Below are 15,000 nucleotides of genomic sequence, written 5' to 3' on the forward strand. Positions count from 1 at the left end.
GGCGCAATGGTCCAGTGGTTAGGACAGCGGACTCACGGTCGGAGGATCGCGGTTTCGATTCCCAGACCGGGCGTTGTGTGTGTTTATTGAACGAAAACTCCTAAAGCTCCACGAGGCTCCGGCAGGAGGTGGTGGCGACCCCTGTTATACTCTTTCGCTCCAACTTTCTCTCACTCTTTCTTCCTGTTTCTTGTCCCCGACTTCCTACGCAACCGTTGAGCCTGGATGCGCATTCATCCATCGATGCTCTCGGTGTCGGGGGTTGACTTGCTTTCTCTTCTGCGGGTTTTACGAATAGCAAAGGACCACGTCTCGGACTTCTCCCACTAAGACAGTCCTGAGGCGCGATCTTGCGAGCTCTGGGACGATGACCGCTTCACTCAACAAACACACAAACAAACAAACAAACAAACGACGATGAGGGTCCCAGCTGATCCGATCATCGGAACAGCCTGCTCGTGAAATTAATGTGCAAGTGGCTGAGTACCCCACAGACATACCTACCTTTGATGTAGTTCACAAGGAGATTCAGCATGACACAGAATGTGACAAGGCTGGCCCTTTTAATTACTGGAACTCATTTTTGCCAGCTGAGTGGACTGGAGAAACGTGAAATAAAGTGTCTTGCTCAAGGACACAACGCCGGAAATTGAACTCACGACCTGAGGAACGTGAGCCGAATGCCCTAACCACTAAGCCACGCGCCTTCACAGATATATATGTATGTATATTCAGATGAATATGGTACTTAAGTCAGAGGCACCGGAGTTTTGTATGGTATTATCCATAAAAATCCATGGGTGATTATAATCAAAATAAGCAACAAGTATATCTTAGGTAATGTTTAATAAAATGAAGTAGCATGAAACGATTGTACCACATTACCTAAAATATAATTGTTGCTTATTTTGATTATATATATTATATATATAGATATATATATATATATGTATATATATATATATATATATATATATATATATATATATATATATTTATATTTATATATATATATATATATGTATGTGTGTGTGTGTTTACATATATATATTTATGTATGTGTATATATATATATATATATATATATATATTATATATATACATATATATATATGTATGTATGTATGTGTGTGAGGGGTGAAACTATAATAATATATCATAATGATATATATATATTCTCCGATTTAAAGCTTGTTTATCAATATTATAAATATTGTGTGTATGTGTGTGTGAAGGTGCATGGCTTAGCGGTTAGGGTGTTGCACTTACGACTGCGAGATCGTGGGTTCGATTCCCAGACCGAGCATTGCGTTGTGTTCTTCAGCAAAGCACTTCATTTCACGTTGCTCTGCGATCAGTTTGACATCTAACATGTGGCACTCGTTGCAGGTAATGTTGATTTGATTATTCTTAGTATAATTTTTAATTAGAATCAGCATGAGGCGCGATAGGATCGAACTTGGAACCCCGGGATAGTGAAGCGAATTTCTTAACGATATGGTCATACTGCGCCATACCGTGTCCAAGGGTTAAAATGGGAAATAAAGTTCACGAAATTGAAACTTCGATACAAATCTGATAAGTGCTTCGTATAACTATTGTACACCAGATGGCATCGTCTGACATAACATCTCTACTACCGGAACACCGGCACACCGGAAGTGATAAACAGAAAACATTTACTTTTTTAGGAGTATTAAGATTTATAGATGAATCTGATACGGAATGTTCACAAATGCAGATACACATACATGCATGCATACATACACTTACACACGCACGTGCACGCACAAGCACACGCATGCACATACACACGCATACACACAAGCACACTTACATAAACATGTGGCTATAAGGACGTATATAAACATACATATATATATATATACATATATATATATACATATACATATATATTTATAGATATATATACAAATATATATATATTTATATATACACATATATATATATATATTCATTGCTTTCATTATAAATATACATATATACACATATACACACAAATACACGCATACACACATACATATATACATGTGTGTATACAGTATGTATGCATATGTATATATATATATATATATACATACATATATAAGTTTATATAAATATACATATGTAAATATATATACATATGTATATATATATATAAATATACATATATATGTATATTTACATGTATGAATATAAATATACATATGTATACATACATACATACACACACACACATATACACACACATGCACACACAAACTGGCCGGCATAGTGATAAAATAATTGTCTATCAACAACTTCCGCTAACAAGAACCCTAATTCTTCCCCTACTGAGGAACAAAGTAGCGATTAACAGTTGCCCACCCGCTTGGCTATCCACCCCCGCACCCCCAGACCGACTTCTTTCATTTGTAATCAGGCTGAAAGATTGTGTTCCTCACCAGATTTCCAAGATAATATTTCCTCCGCAAAAAAAAAGAAGAAACAGAACAAATCCGTCTTAGGAATTGCTCTTGGTTTTTGACCAAACGAAAAATGTCGCAAGAACTTTTCGAAGTTGGCTTTAAATATTTTGGGTTTCCTTTTATTGCGATTGGTCGAGGAGACAGAATTGCCAGGCTACAATCCCAACGGTCTCAAGTTCATATACACTTGAAAGCATGCAAACTTATATTATACTTACATATATATATATACATATATATATATATATATATATATATATACATATATATATATATATATATATATATATATATATATATATATATTCTTTTATGCTTTTATTTGTTTCAATCTTTTGATTGCGGCCATGCTGGTGCACCGCCTTTAGTTGAACAAATCGTCCCCCAGGACTTATTCTTTGTAAGCCTAGTACATATTCTATCGTTCCCGTTTGCCAAACTGCAATGTTACGGGTACATAACACACCAGCATCGGTTATCAAGTGATGGTGGGTGGGGACAAACATAGACACACAAACATACACACACACACACACACACACACACACACACACACACACGCGTGCGCATATATATATATATATATATATTATATATATATATATATATATATATATATATGATATATTTTGATGGCGATTTCGTTGTTATTTCTAGCACTCGATCAATTATTCCTCCCGTGCTAATATGTTTTACGCTATGTAAAACGAAACATTTGCTGATGTCAAACGAAGGAAATACTTCATCTTGTCATAATTTTATAGAGATGCAGCTATTATTTCTAGCACCTAGAAAGATTACGTAGATCCCTTCCATGCTAACATTTTACGTGGTATGTAAAGCGAAACATTTATTTACGTTAATCGGTGATGCCCTTCCTTGTAATTTTAGGGATATTTACTTGCTATTCCTAGCAATCTTCCGTGCTAACAATTTTTCGTGGTATGTAAAAAAAATATCTACTTACGTAAAATGGAGGAAAACCCTTTCTTGTCATAAAATTATGAATTTAGTTGTTATTTCTAGCATCTAGAATGCTTACACAGAGGTTTCCCGTGGTAGCATTTTTCGTGGTATGTAAAGCGAAACATCTACATATGTACGTTAAACGGAAGAAATATTTCTTCACGCTAGGAAAAAATACTAACAACAGATACAGTTTTCGATAAATATTCGATATAGCAGGATTTATATCACGTAACATGAGAAACTCTTAAATATAAATGACTGAAAATATTTCACTTAACATAAAACTGGAAAGGACTTCTTTGTGAACATTATTCCGTTTCAAAACCATTAAAACTGATTGGAAACCGTTGACTATAATGAATATTTTGTACCCATTAAATTACAATTACTCTCCAAACCCAAACTTTGCATATGTTATTTCGCTTTTTATATGCCCCTACAGGTTTCTTTTCTCTCGATACGTTATTACTGTTACGAGGGATCACATCAAATTATATGCTTCTGTGTCCCCTAGGAATCTGTTTATTCCAATTAATGTATCATTATCTTCGGAAACTTTTTCCCCGTCCCTTGAGGTTGTACTCAACATATATTATGTGTCCCCTTAACCTAAATGCTGTTTTCTCTCTCCCTCCAGATGTTTTCTTAAACTCTAAAATATATCTCTATCATATCGCTATCTTCGTAGTCCTAAGAGTTTATGATCCTTTCCAAATACCATTCTCTTTCTGAAAAAAGAATTGCCAAAGAATATTTATTTTTCAGTTTGGAAAACACCGACGGTTAATTATTTTCTTTAGAATGGTCGGAACTGTATTGCTTTTTTTTTTTTGCTTTTTCTTTTGCTTCTTACCAAATCATCACAAAATATATATCATGGGGCTTTACAGAGTTCTCCGAATAATGGCCACCAAATGACAGAATCAGTAAAACGCCATGCGTCATCACGTCCTGAGTTCAATTCTCCCTCGAGTAAATGTTGTTGTCCTTCTGAGGAGATGGGGTAAAATAAATGCCAGTCAACTGCCGGAGTCAAGTTAATTTAATCAACCCTGTTCAGAAATTAGACATAAATATATTTCTACTAAGACGTCAGACTGATGTCCTACCTGAATGCAATGGTAAACTATTTCTGCCCAGATATAGCACTCTGGCCTTACATAAAGCACCAAACCCTCAATATGCAAATCAACCAATTTAACTAATAAATATATTGATAGATAGATTCATATACAAATCGTTGCTATTATGTTAAACTGTCGTACGTCCAAATTTGGCCAAATTTCACAATTCAAGAGTTTGGCAGCCTTGTTTTATCTCAAGGCAGGACTTTCCTCCTCAACCACCTCTACGTAACCCCACTAGCAAACACTTGCATTGGGTTGTCAGATCAATTCGTTCTTTTACTTGACAGTCCATCGTCATATGTTTGAAAAGAGGTAAATTTTATTCAAATTTCAAAAATGATAAGCAAGAATTGTAGAGGAAGAAAAGAGCTACAAAAAAAACGCAAGACGATGCGATTAAAAATACTTGTGTTAACTGAAATGATATTGGAAAGGATTTTCAAAAGATAAAAATGGTAAAAACAAGCGAATTTATCTGACAATATTCATATTCCCCATTTACGACTTGGACTGCTGGGTGCAAAAGAATTTAATTAATCAATCAATCAATTAATTAATTAATTAATTAATTAATGATTAATTGATTAATTAATTAATTCGTGTATTTATTAAAGCAATTCATTGACTAATATTTCTACTAACTACACAAATATACAGTACCAAGAGGTACCTCAGAGTTCGCCTCAGGCCAAAGGTCTGATTCCCATTCATATTCCTCATTTACGACTAGGATTCCTGGGTGCAGAAGAAATTAATTAGTTAGTTAATTCGTGTATTTATTAAAACTATTCATTGAAAATTCTTTATTCATTCTTTCTTTCTTTCAGAAAGTTGGCTGCGACGGCCTCCTCGATTCTACTGCGAAAGAAGATTCCTGTGGCGTCTGCAATGGCAACAACATGGCCTGTCGTGTGGTTCACGCCAACATTACGGGTGACCAGACTTTCATGAAATATGGTTACAATCCATTGATGATAATACCCAAAGGAGCGTTCAATATTTATATTAAAGAACTAAAACCCAGTAGAAACTACCTCGGTAAGTTTCCAGTCTAGTTCTACACTTATACAATCTCTTTTGTTTTATTATATGCAATGAACGTGTCATAAAGGGCGGAGGAGGATCGCAATAAAAATCACGGTACACTCAGATACAGGATATTATTGTGGCTTATTCAGAACAGTTCTTCATTCAAGTATAGAAAACTATCCCTGAGAAATGAAATTTACATACTTTTGACGAAATCAATGAAGAGTATAATATTTTGGGCTGTGATACTTCTTCAGGATTAACGAAGTAAGAGAGAGGGGGGAGAAAGGGAGGGAGAGAAGGACGAACGGACAGATAGGCAAATAGTCTAAGAATATTATACAGAAATCAATCAAAGCAACAACGGAATGATGACTGACGAACGGAAGTTTAAAGTCTAAAGACTGTTGAATGAATTTAGTTTGGTATTCCACTAATTTTTAGCCACAGCATTGGTAGCAAAGATGATGGTCCGTTTTCTTAAGTTCAGCGTGGCGTCTTGAAGGGTTAAGTCAAGCAAATCGCCCCCACTAATATATATATTTCTGAGCCTGATACTTATTCTATCAGTCTCATTTCACAAACCGCTAAGTTACATAGACGTAAACAAACCGATAACAATTGTCAAGCCTAAGTCTGACCACGTCAATTAGTCTAATTACGCTCATGAACATCGTACCTGCCCCTGCGTTACAAATGTTTTGGGTGGAGGGGTACTTTGAAAAAAAGGGTGCTGTTCCCTAGCTCAACGCCCCTCTTAGGACAGAATAGCGTCTGTATTTGAATAACAATAACCAAGTGAAAGAAAACGAGTCAGTTCTGATTGAGAGAGAAATTGAAGGAATCGAATTAAGTGATTTATTTTATCGAACCTGGAAGAATAAAAAGCACAGTTGACCTTCATGGGGTTTGAACTCAGAACATATTTGTTTGTCGCTCTAGAAATTCTTCTGATTGTTCACCAAATTGTATTAGACACGGGGATGAAAAGGTTTTGCAGGATTTTGTCAACAAATCAAGTAAACATCTATCATGGGAAAGGAAGCGCCAGATTTTGAGTTCGAATCACCAGAGACTCAAAGCTCTATACCTTTCATCGTTTATTTGTTTCAGTTACCAGAACAGGGCCATGCTGGGGTACACCGCCTTCAAACGTTTTTTTTTTTGTTTTTGTCGAACGAATAGACCCCCACCCCGTTCTTTTTCAAATGCCTGGTACTTATTCTATGCGTTGTTTTTGTAGAAACACTATATTACGGGGGTGTAAACAAACCAACACCGATAGTCAAGCGGTGGTGGGGCACAAACACACTCTCTCACTCTCTCTCACACATACACACACACACACATATATATATATATATATATATATATATATGCTGGGTGTGGTGAATAAACTGTCGTCTAAATTACGCAAAAATGAAAATAACACTGACGTCTCATTTTAACAGATACATTTACTAAAATTACATAAAAGGATCTTGAAATACTAAAGAATAAATTTATTCAATAATATCGCCATTGGCTTCAACCACGGCTTCCAGACGACTTCGGAATCTCCTGCAACTCTTCTGGACTGTCTCCTTGTTTAAGTTGGCGAATGCTGCCATAATCCTTGCCTTCAGTTCATCTTTGGTGTTGCAAGCAGTTTTGTCGGTCTCTCGCTCCACTGAGCCCCACCTATATTAATCAAGGGGGTTGCAGTCTGGGGAGATAGGTGACTAGATGTTAGGGGTGATGTAGTCGCAGAAATTGTCTGACAGACATGACTGGGGTCTCCTACTTGTGTGAGTCCTGTTACCAGGCATAGGGTTTTCCAGCAGCCACCCTCTTATTTCTTTACTGCCCACAAGGGGCTACACACAGAAGGGACAAACAAGGACAGACAAACGGATTAAGTCGATTATATCGACCCCAGTACGTAACTGGTACTTATTTAATTGACCCCGATAGGGTGAAAGGCAAAGTTGTCCTCGGCAGAATTTGAACTCAGAACGTTACGGCAGACGAAATACGGCTAAGCGTTTCGCCCGACGAGCTAAGGTTTCTGCAATCGAGGCCGCGCCCTAATGATTCTGACCCCTAACAGTATAACCATATGTCTCTTCACTTACACCCCTAATACTACCCAAGAAGTCATAGATGTGCCAACGCCCATTTATCCCATCCCTTGTGGATTCTGAACACGTTGTGTCTTATCAAAAACTTAGATTTCACAAAATAAGGGAGACGTATCCTTTTGCTCTGTCAAGCGAAAATTCGAAGAGTTCTGGGAAGAAGACAAAAGATTTCAAGAATGCTTCAGTTAAAACCTGACAAAAGGAAAATTCTTTCAATTGAATCAAATTTATTTCGTTCTACGTCCAAAGAGGAACATTGCCTTGAACAGCAGCTTTCAGCTTTATTGTGTTTGAAGTAGACGAAGAATGTCTTATGTTCATTATTTACTTTTTGACGGGTATTTGTCCTCATCTTGTTTGTTGTTAACACAACGTTTCGGCTGATATACCCTCCAGCCTTCATCAGGTGTCTTGGGGTAATTTCGAACCTGGGTTCTCGTTCCTAAGGTATTTTTCGATGTAATTATTATTATTATTATTATTATTATTATTATTATCATTATTATTATTATTATTATTATTATTATTCCGGTCACTGCCTGGAATCGAACTCGGAATCTTGTGGTTAGTACCACTACGCCATATGCCCGTGGGCGTAGTGGTTAAGAGCGCAGGCTACTAACTCCAAGATTCCGAGTTCGATTCCAAGCAGTGACCTGAATAATAATGATAATAATAATAACAACAACAACAACAACATCGAAAAATACCTTAGGAATGAGAACCCAGGTTCGAAATTTTCCCAAGACACCTGATGAAGGCTAGAAGGTATATCAGCCGAAACGTTGTATTAACAACAAACAAGATGAGGCCAAATATCCGTCAAATGTAAATAATGTAAATAATGTACATAATTCCTCATCTCTTAAATATAGAGCTGAAGAGTGTCTTGTCTATTTTTATTGTGTAATTTAGCACAAGTTTAATGTATTAGAGTGTGCGAGAACGAGAGAGGTGTGGAGGCGGTAGAGTGAATACTTGTCTGTAGCAAAGAATATCAAATACCTAAGCGTAGGCGTGGTTTTTTGGTGAGAAGTTTGCTTTCCAATCACATGGTTCAGGGTTCAGTCCCGCTGCGTGGCATTTTGGGCAAGGGTCTTCTACTATAGCCTTGGACCGAATAAAGCTTTGTGAGTGGATTTGGTTGATAGAAACTGAAAGAAGTTAGTTATAATATATGTGTGTGTGTGTGTGTTTGTGTCTTTGTATCTGTGTTTGTCCTCTCACCACCGCTTGACAACTGTTGCTGGTATGGTTACGTACCCGTAACTTAGCGGATCGGCAAAAAATACCGATAGAATACGTGCCCGGCTTTTAGAAAATAAGTACTGAAGTCAATACATTCGACTAAAAATTCTTCAAAGCGGTGCTCCAGCATGGCCGCAGTCTAATGACTGAAACACGTAAAAGATAAAAGTGCATTGTTAAAAACTAAGTAATGACCCGACGCCCTAATCAAAACGCGAACTCGGGATCGAGGTTGCAAATACTTTGAAGTAAAACTCACATGACGTCGTCATAATCCTCTAAAACCGCGATAAATGCATCAGTAACTGATATAATGATTTCTGGGTGTTGTTTGCGAGGTGGAGTCGAAATAACGGAAGAATCCGAAATAGATACTCGAAATTCGTCACAGTTTTAAACAGGAATTCTACTGGAGGTCAATTTAGATTTTCCTTACGCTAATTGATGTCGTTAATTGATGACGAGGATTCGTTGATGCCTAAGACATCTTTAATAGTGCCATTTGTTTCGGAAAAGATTTCTTGTTGCCAAGAATTAAACCGTTTTTTTTGTAACTAAACACTTTCAAACTTCGGACACTGGTAGAATGTGTTATATAAAATATCTTTTACTCTTAGCATTTTTGAGAAAAACTTATATTTACAAAGTTATTTCACGTTAAATTTCTCGTATTTCGGTAATTTCAACCAATCAATGACGTGTATTCAGCTGAGTAAAATATATTTTATATGACACATTCTACCAGTGTCCGAAGTTTGAAAATGTTTAGTTACAAAAATTATTTTTTTTAAATCTGTAGGTCAAAAGATAAAGATCCAACAATTGTTCTTGAGTATAGTATTAAAAATATCTCGTTCCGCTACCAAAATGCATTTCACAACCTAAAAACGTATACATGCAACCACGTAAGCGTTAAATTTAGCCGTGAGTTTAAGAATTTCGTTGATTAAAAATATAACTATCGCAGCAAAATGGGAGAACTGTCAAAACATCAGGACAAATTTCTTGCCGTATTCTGTTAAATTTCTGAGTTCAAATTCCAGCAAGGTCAACTTTGCTCTCGAGGTCAAAGAAATAATATGCCATTCCTGTATGGTGATCGATACCATCGACTAATTCTTCTCCTTAAAATTGATGGTTTTGAATCTAAATTAGAAGCGATTAGTTAAAAATAAAAGAACGAAAGGAATTCCTTCTTATTGGATTTTGGTTCTTATAATGCTTTTTCCAGCTTTTGTGAGACATTTTTGTTTCAGATTTTCTTCTTTCAACCAAAAAAAGTAAACCTTTGTTGAAGAATCAGAACAAAACCTTCAAACATATAATAAATCTCGAAAAAGACATTTTTCTTTTTCGATTTTCTTTTTTTTTATATTATTTCGGAAGTTTTTTTTATCTTCTTGAAGAATTTCTCTTTGAGCGGTTTATAAAGTTCCCAGCCTGTAAAATTTGTCCTTTTTGTTCGCTGGAGCTGAGAGAATAATATCACCTTTGGTGATTTTCAAGATAATCCCGTCTAAGTATGCTTGAAACATTCACTTAATCCATGGATAAGCATAATCAGCGTTACAGCTGACTGGGTCAATAAAATGTTGCTCTACATAGTCCATTGTCGAAGGTTCGCATCCCGTAGCGACACGTCCTTGATAAGGCACATAATATTGACTTCAAATTTTTGCACAAGGCCAGAAATGTCGGAGAGGGTTATAAGTCGATTACATCGACCCCAGTACTCAACTGGTACTTACTTTATCAACCCCGAAAGGATGACTGACAAACCCCGGCGGCATTTAAACTCAGAATGTAAAGTCGGAAGAAATGCCACTAAGCATTTTGTCCGGCAGGGCTACGATACTACCAGCTGGCCGCCTTCTATAATGGCGAAATATTACTACTAATTACTCTTGTATAAGGTAGCGGGTGAGCTGGAGGAAATGTTAGCATGCCGGACAAAATGCGTAGCGGCCTTTTGTCCGTCTTTACGTTCTGAGTTCAAATTCCGTCGAGGTTGACTTTCTCTTTTATCCTTTGGGGAGTCTATTAAATAAGTTAAGCAGTGGGGGTCATGCAATTGATTTAGCCTCTCCCCCGAAATTGCTGGCCTTGTGCCAAAATTTAACACCAATATTAAGCAGCTCAATCCACGCATATATATATATATATATATATATGCATATATATACATATATATATATATATGTGTGTGTGTGTGTGTGTGTGTATAACAGCATAGTTGGGATCTTTCCCTTCTTCGACACAAAACCATTCTTTTAGAAGAATTTATTCGATTCTATAGGCCTCAGCTTTTGACGGTACTTTATTTTTATTTTATCGACCCCGAAATGACGAAAGGCAAATTTGATCGTTATAGGATTGGAACTCAGAATGTAAAAGACCGTAATTAAATACACTAAAGCAATTTTCTTCCCATCCTTCATCGATTGTACCAATCTCTTACTCTGGGGCGAAAGGTGGGGGGGGGACAATATAATCCATGACCGCCCTTGTTAGCACTCCGAGTCGGGTTCAGGTCTTCATATGTTCGTTAAAAAGTTACCGTATTTGGTGACACAAAAGACGTATATTAAAGACATCTTAATTTCAACAGCGCATATTCCAAAAAGAAAAAGTGATTTTAGTGCATTAAAGCCCATGGGGTGGGGGTCCAACTTTGCACATAGAACCCTGAGCGATTTATTTCTTTTAGATATTATTTTATTTTGGGTAAAAAAAATTCGTCTTCTGTGATATCAAATACAGTTGCCAGAAATGGGAGAAGCTTCCAGAGTATTACTGACAACGTTTCATCAACGGAGTCACTCGGCGGATTTATTCAGTTCAGTGATTCATTTGATCATTAGACTTGATGCGGACTCTTTTGCTTCGTGGTTCATTATTCAAAGGCTCTTAAATGATTAATGTACGTTTTAATTACAAGACATTTTGTTTTCTAAATTAGGAAGTTGCTAAGTAAATGAATAAATGTAATGTCTAGAACACGTTCTATTCCGATGATGTTTATTACATTCTAGAACTAATGTTTCGGGTGTCGGGATGAGGGGGGGATCCGCATAAAACTATTCCAATCCCAAATTTGGAAGCTGCCATTAAATAAACATTATTATTTCTTGAACCCTGGGAAAAATCAAAAGAAAATCTATAAAATATATATATATAAACACTGAAAGAAAACTAATTTGTTAAAGGGTAAAAGTAAATCTATCTTGAATTAATGAGAAAATAGTACTGCCTACAAAGTCACAGTAATTCTTTGAACATTCCTGGAACTCTGATAACATCTTAATTAAGAAATATTTTTATTAAAGGACCTCATTGTTTCACTAAGGTCTTTTGCTTAGAAATGAATCGCCTATTTTTGTGGTTTTTGTTTTTGTTGGTTCAGAGATTCTGTTTCGTTTTGATTTTGTCTTTTATACTTTTTGGTAAAGTCAAATTGAATGGAGCCGCCTTTGAATAAGTCTTCAAATGTAGAAATAAAAATGATTAAGAACGTTATATTTATTACTTTGCAGACACGTAATTACACTAAGCAGATATGGTTTTCGGTTACCAATTCCAAAATCTTACATTCATTATCTGCTGCAGGCGCTTTGTTATCTGTGGTTCTGAATAATTATTTAATTATTTCAACTCTTTCACCCAGCAACCACGAACGGGCAATGACCTGCCAAACTTACCGCAACCCCACCGGCATCGACGATTACTTCAAACCGGTGTTATGTGTTATGTTCATCTACCGATTCGTTTCTGCCTCTCGGGTGTTTGCAATTAAATAACTAATTTGTAGAATCATTAGAGCGTAGAACAAAATGCTTTGCCGGCATGTGTCCCGAATCTCAATGCTCCGAGTTCACATCCCGCCTAGGTCAACTTTTCGTGTCATTTTATCAGGATTTATGAAATAGAATGTCACTCCGGAAATTGGGAGGCTGGAGGAACTGTTCGTGTTTAGTGATGTATTTAGTGTTTAGCAGTATATTAAACTGGTCCTCCGTCGGTTACGACGACGACGAGGGTTCCGGTTGATTCGATCAACGGAATAGCCTGTCTGTGAAATTAATGTGAAAGCGGTTGAGCGCTCTACAGATACGTGTACCCTTCACGTTGTTCTCATGGAGATTCCGTGTGACACAGAATGTAACAAGTATTACAGGTAACAAGAATTACCTGTAATGTAGCAAGAATTACAGGTACAACTCATTTTACCAGCTGAGCGGACTGGGGCAACGCAAAATAAAGTATCTTGCTCCAGGACACAAAGCACCACCGGGAATCGAACTCACAACCTTACGATAGGGATCCGAATACCCTAACCACTAAGCCACGCACCTACAATAAATAATATAATTAGTGTCTTAATCATTACGGTGTTCGAGTAACGATCACAAGGTCGTGAGTTCAATTTCTGGATTGGGCATCGCGTTGTGCTCTTGAGCAAGGCACTTCGTTTCCCGTTCTTCCAGTCTACTCACCTTTAAATGAGTAAGGGGTGCGTCTCCATCTCCTTCCAGCCGCCATATCGTCGATGATCCGCTGGTTCATAGGATGGGAGAATCCGGAGGATTTCTGTATCAGGCCGCGACCACATTGATCTCTAAAAACAATTAGCGAAAACACATTACACATTACATTCTCTGTAACTACTGTTTTTTTTGTGTGTGTGTATTACTCTGATGAGGACACAATAAGGCTCGAGAATCGATTAAGCCTGTTCATCATTTTTTTTCCAATCTACAGGGAAACATATATAAACGAGGGGGTGTCGAAAAGTTCCTTGTTTCGGCGAAAACAAAATACGGAAGGATCAGTTAATTATGATTTTATTCAACATATTCCCCTTTTAGATTCACACGCTTATTGCAGCGGTCCTTCAGTCCTTTCGTGATACATTTAAAGCCAGGAACTTTTGAGCACCCTTTCGTATATCACCTTTTAACGAACCAGTGACAGCATCGTTTAAACGCATTTTACAAAAACATGACAGAGAAAATATAATTTACTACCGGGCATCTGTTTCTCTGTTTTGCGTTATTCATTATTGCCTCTTTCATGATAATCCTTATCCTAATATCTTTAATAATTCTATTTGCAGCTATAAAAACCAAATCCGGCCACGGACTTCTTAATACTCATTGGCGATTATCTCCTTATGGAATAAAACGGATTCCTGGAACAGTTCTGGATTATCAACGTCAGAAGAATACCTCTTGTCCTGGACAATGTATATTTATTGTGGGACCTTTATCAGAAGATATCCAAATACAGGTATATACACATACATATATACACATGCACATACATACATACATACATACATACACACGTACATACACACATACATACGCACATACATGCATATATACATGCACGCACACACACATATCCATCCATACATACATTCATAAACACAAATTCATACACATACATACATACGCACACATATACATACACATACATACACACACGCACACACATCCATCCATACATTCACACGCACATACATATACATACACGCACATAAATACATACATACATACATACATACATACATACATACATACACACATACATACACACATGCATACACACACGTATATGCATACACATGCGCACAACACATGTATAGATACATGGTGGTTGTCTACTCCTTATACAGCGTTTGACCACCTCTGGTACCTACACCTTAGCACCATCATGGCACCTGATGTGGCTTTTTAAACCAGACAATGTTCTGCAAAGACATCCACATAGATTTCACCTCTGATTTGGGCCACCAATACCTGCAGTTAAGTTCTGATCTTTGTGGATCTTAAAATGTCTTTTGAGACGTTTGGACGCTCGCTTTGCAAAAAAATATTGTGTTAAAGAGGCGCTTAAACACTACAGAAATTTATGAAGTGCTCCAGACTGTACATACATACATACATACATACATACATACATACATACGAAGAAAAACAAATACACGTATACACACAAATACGAAAATCAAGCATAAAAAAGTGTACGTCGGTA

The 15,000-nt window shown here is 36.8% G+C and overlaps 1 protein-coding gene across 1 annotated transcript in view; it reads left to right on the plus strand.

Annotated features, from left to right (window-relative positions):
- The window catches only part of LOC115231197 (thrombospondin type-1 domain-containing protein 4-like), a 50,897-nt gene that overhangs the window by 22,266 nt on the left and 13,631 nt on the right, over nucleotides 1–15,000 (plus strand). Inside the window, exons 5-6 of the mRNA XM_029801270.2 lie at nucleotides 5,395–5,605; nucleotides 14,078–14,250. Coding sequence (XP_029657130.2) covers nucleotides 5,395–5,605; nucleotides 14,078–14,250 — 384 coding nt within the window. The remainder of the gene's footprint in view (nucleotides 1–5,394; nucleotides 5,606–14,077; nucleotides 14,251–15,000) is intronic.

The sequence above is a fragment of the Octopus sinensis genome, unplaced genomic scaffold (genome assembly GCF_006345805.1).
Source record: "Octopus sinensis unplaced genomic scaffold, ASM634580v1 Contig17764, whole genome shotgun sequence".
Lineage (NCBI taxonomy): Eukaryota > Metazoa > Mollusca > Cephalopoda > Octopoda > Octopodidae > Octopus > Octopus sinensis.